The sequence below is a fragment of the Bos mutus genome, chromosome 24 (assembly GCF_027580195.1).
Source record: "Bos mutus isolate GX-2022 chromosome 24, NWIPB_WYAK_1.1, whole genome shotgun sequence".
NCBI lineage: Eukaryota > Metazoa > Chordata > Mammalia > Artiodactyla > Bovidae > Bos > Bos mutus.
This window is the reverse complement of record NC_091640.1, coordinates 33,167,704-33,180,470: the sequence shown is the minus strand read 5'-3', so window position 1 is coordinate 33,180,470 and position 12,767 is coordinate 33,167,704. Positions and strand designations below refer to the sequence as shown.

Below are 12,767 nucleotides of genomic sequence, written 5' to 3'. Positions count from 1 at the left end.
AAAAAAAAAAAAACCCAAAGCCCCAAAAACTCCTGTTTCTATTGACTGCTAAAAATATGTTATATATTTGTACATATCTGCTATGGCTTTTTTTTTTGGCCACACCACACAGCATGAGGGATTTTAGTTCCCCAACCAGGGACTAAGCCCACGCCCCGTGCAGTGGAAGCAGAGTCCTAACCACTGGACCGCCAGCGAAGTCCCATGCACTGTCGTATGTATACTTAACAGCTGTCGGCACCCTTCCCAAGGTGACTTCTCAGAAGGCAGGTGACGAGTCTGTTTGGGGACACCACGACAGACAGGCTCGTACCACGAGGGGCCGCATCCAGTCCTTGAGCAGAAGCGGCGCGTAGGAGTTTCTGAAGAAGCGGAACAAGCAGCTCTCGGAGGCCTGGATGCCCGCGTCGTCTGCCGCCCCCCCGACACAGCAGAGAACGTCCAGCTGGTTCTTCTGAGGGGGCCAAGGGAGACAGAGGTCACCCTCCGGCTGCCTCAGCCAGACTCCAGACTCAAAGGAAACGGGCTGCTGTCCTGATGACCACTTACCTCTTGCCGCTTAATGTCCAAACCCAGGAGGCTCACGAAGCAGGTGATCTGCAGGAGGAAGTCGATGAGGACTGCCATGCCCGCGAAGAGAGAGAACGTGTGCACGGCCGGCATCACAGACAGGCCTCCTGCGGGGACAGGATAGAGGTCACATCCTCCCCGGCTGAGGGTACACAACCTCACACGCATGTGCACGGATGAACACGAGGCCCCAGAGCAGCCAAGCCCACGAGGAGACCCCCACCTCCCGCTCCCAAAGGCACTTTGTCTGCGGGTGTCACACCAGGACCACCCTGGGAGTTAAAAACAGATTCCGGGGACCTGATCCATCCCACTTTATCAAAACGATGGAAATTCAACCCTAATTCTACTCTTCAGAATTCTAGGGCCCCATCTAACACGCTCTCTGAGCAAACGCATGCACATCAGCATCTGAGAACCATTAACACAGGTCACTGCTTATGGGATCTGTTGTGATTCAGTCCACAGGAGGGACGGTATTTCAGTCTCTAGGTTTAGTTACAATCAGATGAGGGTGCTGCCTGTAAGCATCCTCTAGGCTACTAAGACTCAGAAACTGAACACTGCCCGCCCATGGGCCACACGTATATCAACCCATTTTGTGTGTATGCTGTATGTACGCTCAGTCACTCAGTAGTGTCCAGCTCTTTGCAACCTCTTGGACTGCAGCCCGCCAGGCTCCTGTGTCCGTGGGATTCTCCAGGTAAGAATACTGGAGTGGGCTGCCATTTCCAATTCCAGTATCAGAAATTTAAAAAAAACATAAGGAGCCAATATTTAACAATGAGAGTCACAGCGTCACTTGAGCGGGGGAAAAAAAAAAAACAAACTCTAGATTCACAACGTTGCTAAGAAAACTGACCCTGATAGCACTGGGCTGGCCTCTTATAAACAGGAGCCACGGGGTCCCCCCGACCCCCAACTCCTCCTGTTCTCACAAAGTCACTCCAACCTTAAAGCCCAGGGTCAGCTGCTGTCACCAACACACTTGGCTGGCTTTCTAGAAAGCAAGGAAGTAACTTTTTGGCGCCCGCATCTATCAGAAGGAGCCACAGGGCCCAGGCCCCACAGTGTGCTGCTTCGTGGAAGTGGAGGAGGACGTGCGCTAATGGTGCAGGAGTCCGAAGACCATGCACGCGCCATCCCTCCTGCGGCCCCTTGTAAGGCGCCCGGGGGCCCCTGGAGACTTTTCCACTTGTGACCACAGACCGTGTGTCTTCCCTGGACTTACGGGGCAATCCTAGCCGGCGTCCTGTGCAGAGGACGTGGCCAGTGTTCTCTTACTACACACCAGACACGGGGCAGGGAGGGGCCTACTGGATTTCTCCACGTGAAAGAAGATAGGAACGCTGGGTTGTGTTTCAGCTCGTGGCTCCTTGTACAGAAGGAAGATTCGAGACCCTCTGCTCAGGCACAAGGGTGCTTCCCCATGAACTGAGTGTGCTGAGAAGGAAGACCACCTTCAGGAACAGGGTACACACCTCGAGGGCTAATGCCTGTGACTGTGGAGTTGCTGCTGGGAGGACTCGTGGCTGTGCAAGGCTGCTATTTTCAAATCCCAGCACTCACCAGAGCAGCCCAAAAGGGGAAGGGACAGGAGCCCTAGGTATCTGAACCAACCACATCAACACCATCCCAAAACAACGTGAGAGAACACGCTTGCTAATGGTGCCCAAGGTTACTGCCACCGATCCTCTTCGTGGTCCACTCTGATACATTACAATTACAGATACAGCTTAACAAAGGAAGAACGCAGAGGGGCGTACTGATACACCCAGGCTCAGCACACCACTGAGCTGGCCGAATTCTAAGAGTAATTTACCTAAGAAAAACGCTACCGTCTCTGCGAAGGATGAGAGGAACATGCTGGGAGCCACTTCTCCCAGGACCCGGCCCACCTGTTGGTCGAGGGTTTCCCCTTGAAGACGTTCATCTCTCTTAAAAATAAAAAAAAAGTGAAACATGCAACATTGACATTTCTCAATTACAATGCCACCTCTTTGCTTCTTGGCTGCCTTGTGTTAGCTTGATCATAAAGAAAAATGACTGTCAACATCTACTTTTTTATAAACCTTATACAATAAAGAGGTGCAGACCCCAAACTTTTCATGTTGATTCATTCAGGGTATTTCTGAAGCCCAGAGACAAGGGAACAGGTGAGAGGCTAAAGGAAGGATTGAATCAGGTTATCAGGAAAATACATGCAACATAGGCTACAAGTGGCTGAACCTTTAAATAACACTCCTAGGTGCCATGGGGCCTCTGCCCAGGTAAGGCCTGCAGGACAGGGACCCTGGGAGAACCAACGGACTGACAGCATCTTCTACATCAGGTCGTATGTGACCTTTTGCCTTTTAATAGCACTTTTTCAAGTCCTTCCTTCTTCTACACTATGTTGAATCATTTTAATAGCTGCTGTGCCAAAAATATTTTCCACAAGTGTATTAGCACTTTTTGCATGCATGCTGCATGTATTTAAATTCTTTGTATCTATGCAACCAAACAAAGAGAAGGGTCTTATACTTCCTGGTCTCAAAGGGTCCAGAACAAGCACCAGAGGTGGAAATGAAGCAAGCACACGCCAGAGGTACCCTGGGGAGCCAGCATGCGTGCATGGGGGAGCCTGGTAAAGTACTCAGAGGCGTGGAAATGAAGCCTCCACGTGTCACGCTCACAGGTACCCTGCGTGGAGCCAGCATGCGTGCATGGGGAGCCTGGTAATATGCAAGCACTCAGAGGCATGGAAATGAAGCCTCCATGTGTCATGCTCACAGGTACCCTGCGTGGAGCCAGCATGCGTGCATGGGGAGCCTGGTAATAAGCAAGTACTCAGAGGCGTGGAAATGAAGCCTCCACGTGTCACGCTCACAGGTACCCTGCGTGGAGCCAGCATGCGTGCACGGGGAGCCTGGTAATAAGCAAGTACTCAGAGGCGTGGAAATGAAGCCTCCACGTGTCACGCTCACAGGTACCCTGCGTGGAGCCAGCATGCGTGCATGGGGAGCCTGGTAATAAGCAAGCACTCAGAGGCATGGAAATGAAACCTCCATGTGTCACGCTCACAGGTACCCTGTGTGGAGCCAGCATGTGTGCATGGGGAGCCTGGTAATAAGCAAGCACTCAGAGGTATGGAAATGAAGCCTCCATGTGTCACGCTCACAGGTACCCTGTGTGGAGCCTGCATGCGTGCACGGGGAGCCTGGTAATAAGCAAGTACTCAGAGGCATGGAAATGAAGCCTCCACGTGTCATGTTCACAGGACCCTGCGTGGAGCCAGCATGCGTGCATGGGGAGCCTGGTACCTGGTCAGACGCTGCGAGGCTCTGAGACGTACCTGGTAGGTCTGGACCAGGATGAAGATGTTGTCCACCCCCACAGCCAGCACGAGGAATGGGATGACTTCTATCACAATGAGGGTGAGGGGGACCCTGATGTAGCTGAAGATGCCCAAGGAGCAGGCCACTGAGCTCAACACAATCAGGACACCGGCAATGCCCAGGGAGATTTTCGAATCCACCTGGAGATACCACAAAGACATAAATCATCATTTAGTGTTTTCTGTCCTGTTCCTAACAGGTCCTCGCTTTCACCTTTTTACATGCTTATTGCCCATCCAGATTTAAACGTACAGTTCAAGGTTTGAGAGAAGACATGAACAGTTGTCTAGGTCTTCCTGAGCCACATATTTCATGAGCCTACATTCTTAGGTGATGGCAAATTAGGGGGGAAAAAAATGAATTAGGTGAAATAAATTTTAAGTTGAAGATAAAAATTTGGAAATAAAGAAAACAAGGGCAGGAAGCAGAAAATGTGACAGTTAAAACACTGACAACCTCCAGTTAGGACTCCATGATTCCATTGCAGGGGGAATGGTCGGGGAACGAAGACCCCAAATGCCAGATGCTGAGTCGTATGGCCAAAAAACAAAAAAAGCACAGGACAATTTAAGGCAGTTCTGAACATAATGAACTAGGATTGCTGCTGCTGCTGCTAAGTCGCTTCAGTCGTGTCCGACTCTGTGCGACCCCACAGACGGCAGCCCACCAGGCTCCCCCGTCCCTGGGATTCTCCAGGCAAGAACACTGGAGTGGGTTGCCAATTCCTTCTCCAATTCACGAAAGTGAAAAGTGAAAGTGAAGTCGCTCAGCTGTGTCCGACTCTTAGCGACCCCATGGGCTGCAGCCTTCCAGGCTCCTCCATCCATGGAGTTTTCCAGGCAAGAGTACTGGAGTGGGATGCCATTGCCTTAGAGGCAAAAACATGACATCATGCTATGTACTGCCATTTCTCTCTCTCTCTCTCTCTCACACACACACACACACACACCCACTTACCAGAAGCCTGCGACAGCTTTTGATATGCCCCAAGGCTATGGAAATATATAAAAACATGACGCCATAGCTGATCAGAACAGTGAACACATCACTGTTACTTTCACGGTTTAGTTCATCTTCAATGCTTCGTTCAGCCTTAAAAGAAATGGTCAGATTTGGATTCTCGTAGTTTTGCACAAAATTAATGAACCTAAAAGGGTAAGCAAAATTTTATTCTGTTAGTTAAAAACTGAGTGACAGCTTAGTGAAGAACTTCTTCCTAACTTTTACGACACAAAAGCCACACTTAACCCTTCTCCCTCATGAGAACTTTCTATACTCGCCAGATGACAAAGTTCCAGATATGCTGAGTTTTCTACCACTTAAAACAAGCTGGGACCAAGTTTAAAAACTACTTCATAGTCTCATTTCATTTTTTACTAAGAATGATTTCTAAGTGCAGTGTATTATAATATAGATAGATGCTCATGGAACAAAAATTTTTTTAATTGATCTCAGAGTCAATGCAATCCCTATCAGTATCCTAGCTGACTTCTTTACAGAAAGACAGATGGACTCTAAAATTCTTATGGAATTGCAAGGGGCCTGCTGCTGCTGCTGCTAAGTCGCTCAGTTGTGTCCGACTCTGTGCGACCCCAGAGACGGCAGCCCACCAGGCTCCGCCGTCCCTGGGATTCTCCAGGCAAGAACACTGGAGTCAGAACAGCCAAAATGTTTTTCAAGAAGAACAAAGTAGGAGAATTCACGCTCCATAATTTCAAACTTACTACAAACCAACAGTAATCAAGTCACTGTGGTTACCAGCCTAAGGACAGGCATACAGGACGAAGGATCAGAACTAAGAGTCCAGAAATACGCCAAGTATTTTCACCTAATTTTCAATAAAGGTGGCAAGGCTATCAATGGGGGGAAAGAATAATCTTTTCAACAAATGGTATGGGACAACTGGACATCCATATGCAAATGAACGCAGTGCATTTACATTCAATATGCAAACTCATATCATATACAAAGAACTCAATGGATCAAAGACCTAAATGTAAGAGCTAAATCCATGACTGTCAGATGAATACATAGGTGCAAACTTCCAGGTCCCTGGGTTATGACATGGTTTCTTAGCTATGACACTAAAACTATGAGTAACAAAAGAGAAGACAGATGAATTGGACTTTATAAAAATTAAAAACGTTTATGTTTCAGAAGACGCCATTAAGAAAGCAAAAACACAGACCAGAGAAAAGGAGAAGGTATTTGGAAATCATAGATCTGATAAAGGATTTACAGAATATTTAAGAATTCTTCTAATTCGATAATAAAAACATAAACAAACCAGTCAAAAAATGGGCAAAGGATATGAACAAACATTTCTCCAAGAAAGTTAATACAAATGGGCATCAGTGCATGAAGAGGTATTCGAATTCATTAGTCACCAGGGAAATGCAAATCAAAACCGCAGTGAGGGAATTCCCTGGTGGTCCCGTGCTGAGGACTTCGTGCTTTCACAGCCAGGCTCGGGTTCAAGCCCTGGTTGGGGAACAAAGAACCCATAAGCTGCACAGTGTGGACAAAAAAAAAAAAAACAACTGCAATGAGATATCAGTTCATATCCACTAGGATAGCTAGAATCAAAAAAGTCAAATAATAACAAGTGCTGGCGAGGGGTGGAAAATGTGAATGCTCCCTGCATGCCGGGGGGATGCAGAATGGTGCAATCACTTGGTTTTTTGGCTGCACTGCACAGCATGGGGGATCTGAGCTCCCTAACCCGCGGGAGAGCAGTCTAAAGCACTGGCCCACGAGGGAAGATCCACTGGGGCAGTCAGTTTGGAAAAAAAGTCTGGCAGCTCCTCAGGGTTACCGTATGACCAAGCAAGTCTACTCCTAGGTGTATGCCAACCAAGAGAGAGGAAAACGCATTCACACAAAGAGAGGAATGGAGGCATGTTCACACAAAACTTGCATGTGAATGCTTACAGCATTATTCCTAATGGTCAAAGGTGGTGGTAAACAATCTGCCTGCAACGCAGGGAGACCCATGTTCAAACCCTGGGTCAGGAAGATCCCCTAGAGAAGGCAATGGCTACCCACTCCACTGGAGAATTGGAGAACTGACCTGGAGGATCCCATGGACAGAGGAGCCTGGCAGGCTGCAGTCCATGGGGTCACAAAGATCAGACACAACTGAGTAACTTTCCGAGAAACAACGCACACGTTCATCAGCTGATGAGTGGATAAACAAAATGTGGTCTATCTATAGGATGGAATGATCTTCTGCCATAAAAAAGAATAAAGTGTTGACACATGCTGCAACTTGGATGAACCTTGAAAACGTTATTCTAAGTGAACGAAGCCAGATCGGAAAGCCCTCGTATGTAATTCCATCCATATAAAGTCTGGAACAGGAAAACTGATGGAGACAGAAAGTAGACTGAGGGTTATGTAGGGCCAGGTGTTAGGAGGGAAACTGCTACAGGAGATGGGATTTCTGTCTGTGGTAAAGAATATGCTCTAAAATTGACCATGGTGATGTCTGCACACGTCGGTGAAAACACTGAAAGCTACTCAACTGTACACTTCGAATGGGTAAATTGTATGGTATATGAATATCCCAACAAAGCTGTTCAGTGTCCCATTCTCCTGGGCCCCCCTCCCCCTTCTTCAGAGGTTACATCACAGCTAACCGGTTCCTGGGCACTTACTTGATACCCTTTCTAGGCGTGGACAGCATGCATGACATATATTTGCCCAAACATGCTGACCACAGTTTTTATTTAATAATTCTTGAACCATTTATTAATACTTACCTCACTATCTTTAATGACGGCATAACATTCTACTATACTTCTCCTTACGAATACACATTTAGCTTACTCCCAGGTTTTGCTGTTAGAACATAACACAAGGAGCATTCTGCATAGATACTTGTGCATTCCTGTTGCAGGACTATGTATTTAAAGAATGTTTACAAGTAAATTTATTTATAGATTTTTTGTTTTCACAGCATCACTAGAACCAAGTGAAAAAAATGGCATGACTTAGATCTGATGTTGGTTAATTTAGTTGAACATCATATAAATGCTTTCTGCTAGCGTCCACCTTCCCGTGAGAAGAGCAGCTGGTTTACCGACCCTGTGAGCAACTCACTCTCTTTCCCAGGCCTGGGCCCTCTGGAGCTTCTCTGTATCGTTATAGTAATTATTGACAGGAAAGGTGATCACAAGGGCTGTGGCGTTATTGTAGTTTTGATCTAGAAAGGAAAAAGGTGACATCAAAAAGCAGATTACAAGCGTGCAGAAAACCAGATCAATACGAGGAGGGGAAAAATCACAAGCTGGCTAGGTGCCCGGTTTCTCATGGAGCTGAAGCTTAAACACGCCTGAGCTTGTGGAACATAACGGGAGGTCACCTGACCTGGCGCTTGTGTAGTTCAGCTAGGGAGAAAAGGGGACTCTCGAGCAAAGGTAGACGCGGTTGTCATTCCATCACCATGACTACCCAGCACGTGCTGGGTGACGATTTCAAACAAAGCGGAAAGGTGGTTCCCATCTGTGTCTTAGCTCTCCTCCTCGCACCGTGACGGCTGCGGCCCCTACCAGCCGCAGTCCACACACACAAGCACGGGCTTCCCCTTGCCTTCCTGTTCACACAAATAGTAACACACCCTTCTGCAAATGCTGCCTTTAAACTCATATCCTGAGAATGCTGCTTTAACAGACACAGCACTTCCTTATTCTTGTTTCTGCTTATGATGTTTTCTAGTACAGTTTAACTCCACTCCAGTTGATGGATATCTTTGCAAGTTTGTTTTTTTTTTTGGTTATAAGTAGAATTACTACAAAAATTAACCGGATATTTCTAACACATAAAATCCATATTTGTAGGATCAAATCTTACAAGTACTTAGAATCCAAAAAAAAAAAAAAAAAAGTACATTTTTAGTTTGGATGGATCTCCCAAACTGCCTTCCAAAAATGCCATCCTGTTTTTCATTTCTTTATTCAACAAAGTATTTGCTGCGACCTACTGTGTGCCCGTGTTATTTTAGGGACTGTGGATACATTAATAAGCAACATAGGTTAAAAATCTCAACCTTCCTAGCGCTTATATTCTAAAACCATTTACACTCCCACCAAAATGCAGTTTGCCCATGGCAGGGTTTCATGCACACAGCGTTTTGTCAAATTCTCAGGTCTCTGCTTTACCATCTGAGCTACCACGGAAGCCCATCAGACTGTAAAGACTCTGCCTGCAATGCAAGAAACCGGGTTCGAGCCCTGAGTAGGGAAGATCCCCTGGAGGAGGAAATGGCAACTCACTCCAGCATTCTTGCCTGGGAAAACCCATCGACAGAGGAGCCTAGCAGGCTACAACAGTCCATGGGGTTTCAAAGAGCTGGACTCCACTGAGTGACTAACGCTTTGACTTTAGATCTTTGCTAATCTGTTGTCATGTAAAAGGCTGAAGTGAGAGGTGTTTCACTAGCTTGAGTAAGGTTCAGCATTTTCTCCATATCATTAAAAGCCCTTTGTACTTCTTCTCTTATTAACATGCACACGGCTCTGCCCACTTCTTTTGGGGGGCTGACCTTGTCTTTTTTCCTCAAGAGCTCTCTATGTATTAAGGAAACATTGTTATGTATACTAACTTTTTTCCTGCTCCAGTTGGCCATTTGTTTGGTTTCTTAAAATTCTATGTTTGTTCTCTACACGGGAACTTTAAATTCTCACACAGTCAAACTCATCAGGGTTTCCTTTTGTGGCTTCGCATTGTGTGTCCTGCTTAGAAATGCCTTCTCCATCTAAAAATTACTTTATAGCTCACAACATCTCCCTTCCCACCAGATAAGATGAACATCTGGCCTGTTCAACCGGCTGGAGAAAAACCTGTTGAGCTGCTTGTTAGGCTTCAGAAGCCAAAGCTGCCACGTGAGTTATTACCCCATCTACCTGGAGTAATCTAAGCAAAGCCCCACTGCTCCTCCCACTGGAAGTGTCTGACTCCTTAACCAACTGGTTTAGAAGGAAAAAAAAAAATCTGTTTTCTTTCCCCCTATATCTCACATGTCTCTCCTCCATTACTGATGTCCTTAACCCAAGGTCCATGGACTCGTTGGGGGCTCTCTTGATGAGTTTCAAGGGTCCCATGAACTTGAAACTGAGCAATATATTATGTGGATTTAACAGTGACGCTGTTCTGGGAAAATGTCCTTAGCTATTGACAGCTTCCCAGAAAGTAACCTAAAAATGGCAAAAAACCACTTCTTCCAAATGCACAACAAAACCAAAAGCCAAAGGAGATATGGTATCTGGGATGCAGTATATTGGGTAATTAATGAGTGTCTGACTGATGAAATCCTCATAATTACCACCTCAGTGTTAATGACAGAACCAAGACTGCTTTATCCAGTAAGAAGAATAAAAGCTTCTCTCACTTACCATCGTAGCCTCCAAGCACAAGCCATGGGAACACTGGGCCACCAAACGTCCCCAGGCAAGGATCGTGGAGCAAACTGGTGTCATTCAGGGAAGCAGGAGCCCTGCCAGGAATTCAGAGAACACCTTACAGTTAGAACAACCTGTACACAACACAGAGACCCAGATGTTTACACAACAGTCACGAGGCTGATTAAGAATGTGGGCCTGAGGTCCCCTTGGGTGAATGATCCAGTTCAGTATTTGCTTTGGGTTGCTGAGAGTCGCTGAGAGAGAGGCAGGTAAATACAGTGAGATGTGGCTAACATCAGCTGGTGCACAGAGGAGGGAGCTGCTAATACGTGGTGAAAGCTGTCACTATAAACAGAAGTTTATGTACAGACCCGGTCTCTGAGGAGGAGGGGGAATTCACCTGCACAGGAGGAGGTGAAGGCTTCCAGGCACCATACCAGCAGGAAGAGAAGAAAAGAGACGAGGAAAGAAGAGAACAGACAGTGGCCTGAGAGACCACAGGAAGTCCTGGGTCTGCGAGTGGGGTACCCATGATGGGGGCCTCCCAAGGAGGGGATGGGGCTGGGAATAAAGAGGGAAGCAATGGAAGGAAGGGGTACGCGTCTTGACCAGTGGTTGGGGTTTTTATTCTGTCGGCACCTGGGAACAATCAAAGGAAAGGGAGATCAAGAACTGTTTGGCAAACATAACTCAGTGGCAAAGCAGAGAGAGGTCTGGAGACTAGGCAGCGATGCCAACACTGTAGGGCAGACAGACAGACAACCAGCGTTTCAGGACAGATGTCAGCTGGACTCTGGGCACACATGAAGGTCCTCATGTATAATCTAAACCACCACCCTTCAGTGCCAGGGGACGGACTCAGGCCGTGGAAGGTCAGGTCAATGCTCAGGGCTAACCAGGCTACAGGGTTGCAGCCAGAAGCCGGGTTCTGTCCACCCACACACGTGGGGCTATGCCACCACATCGCAGGCTTGAGAGCTCATCGTGAAGTTAACATCCACAGAGTCATGTGAGGAAGAGTCCAGGGAGCCCATAAGTGGTAGGTGTTGATGCGGGTATTAACCAGGGAACGCAGGAGGCCTGTGAGTGGTTCTGGGCTGGCCGGGCTCCAGCAGGGCCTCCCTCCAGAGGACAAGCCCAGAGAAAGCTGGAAGGTGAGGAGGGAGCTGAAAGCTAGAGATGCACAGGCGTGACCACAGACCACACAGAGCCCGCCTTGCAGGAGAGGGGATGCTCCCAGTGATGTTTCCACACCTGGGCAGACCGCGCTCCCCTTGGATAATACACCCATCTCCCCTGCTACCAAAATTCTGTTTTATTTTGTAAAATAAATAACTTTTTTATTTAAATATTAAAGTTATATAATACTTTTTCTAACCGCCCCTGGCTGCCCTGTACTACCTGCCCTTCAGAGAACGCTGGTTTGGGGGCACATGGGCTACACTTATTGTTTCACAGGCTCGTGTTAATAGAGGTGACCGCCTGAGGACAGTAAACACAGCAGAAGCGCCTGGAGTCAGCCACACTCCAGTAACAACAAACGGAGCCTCAGGTCACTGACCTGGGCCGGAAGTCAGAGCACTTGGCTATGGAGAGTGGTTAATCGAGCAGCACGTTCAAAGGTGACAGGGAGCAATCTCTCTGCTTCTGTAATGAACGAACAGCCACAGCGGTTGTCTCAGTGGCTGAACAACTTTCTGTGGGCCAGGTCAGGCCAAGTGACGGCATCCAGGGAGGGCAGAGAAGCGAGTGCTCCTCCTGCCACAGGGCAGGCCTAAAGGTCACCTCACAGGTCACCCCGTGTGGCTTCTCTGTGACTAACTCAAACCACAAGCTGGCCCGTATAGCCAGACAAGCCTCTGAAGCAAAGCAACCTCAGCGTTATCCCATCTAAACTGAACCGCAATCCGGCCCCCACTCCTCAAGGGGACGCCACACGTTTTGAAAAGTCAGTGTTGTGAAATCAATTTATATTTGAAAGATAAGAAAAGGAGTTAGAGGCTCCTGTCTTTTCACCAAGAAACCAGCTCAGAAATGCTTGGGGTAGTGTGGCAGATCCAACTAGGTGTAATCCAGCTGGGAGGGAGTCAGGGGCTGGGAGGTACCTCGATGACACACGGTGAACACTCGACCTCAGGGCCTTTGCACCTGCTGCCCGTCTACTTGGAAAGCTCTTCCCCAACTCTCACAGGCTCCCTCTGTTCCCCTCCGCTGAGCAGGCTCCGCTGCACTTGGAATGGCACCTCCCCTGCAAGCCCACCCTTGCCCCGCTTCCTTCTCCCATGGCATCGCCTGGACCTGGCGCTGCCTCGACCTGGCATCAGGCCGAGTATCGCTTCACCCTGAGGGTCCTGCTGTTTGCTCCCTGCCGGGGCTCTAGCACCTACAGCGGTGTGTGGCCACGGCAGCTGTCACCTGC

The 12,767-nt window shown here is 47.9% G+C and overlaps 1 protein-coding gene across 1 annotated transcript in view; it reads right to left on the bottom strand.

Annotated features, from left to right (window-relative positions):
• The window catches only part of NPC1 (NPC intracellular cholesterol transporter 1), a 46,152-nt gene that overhangs the window by 9,519 nt on the left and 23,866 nt on the right, over positions 1-12,767 (bottom strand). The window contains exons 10-16 of the mRNA XM_005898875.2: positions 10,340-10,440; positions 8,049-8,151; positions 4,905-5,094; positions 3,905-4,087; positions 2,393-2,507; positions 550-677; positions 314-454 (exon numbers count right to left, since the gene is read on the bottom strand). Coding sequence (XP_005898937.2) covers positions 314-454; positions 550-677; positions 2,393-2,507; positions 3,905-4,087; positions 4,905-5,094; positions 8,049-8,151; positions 10,340-10,440 — 961 coding nt within the window. The remainder of the gene's footprint in view (positions 1-313; positions 455-549; positions 678-2,392; positions 2,508-3,904; positions 4,088-4,904; positions 5,095-8,048; positions 8,152-10,339; positions 10,441-12,767) is intronic.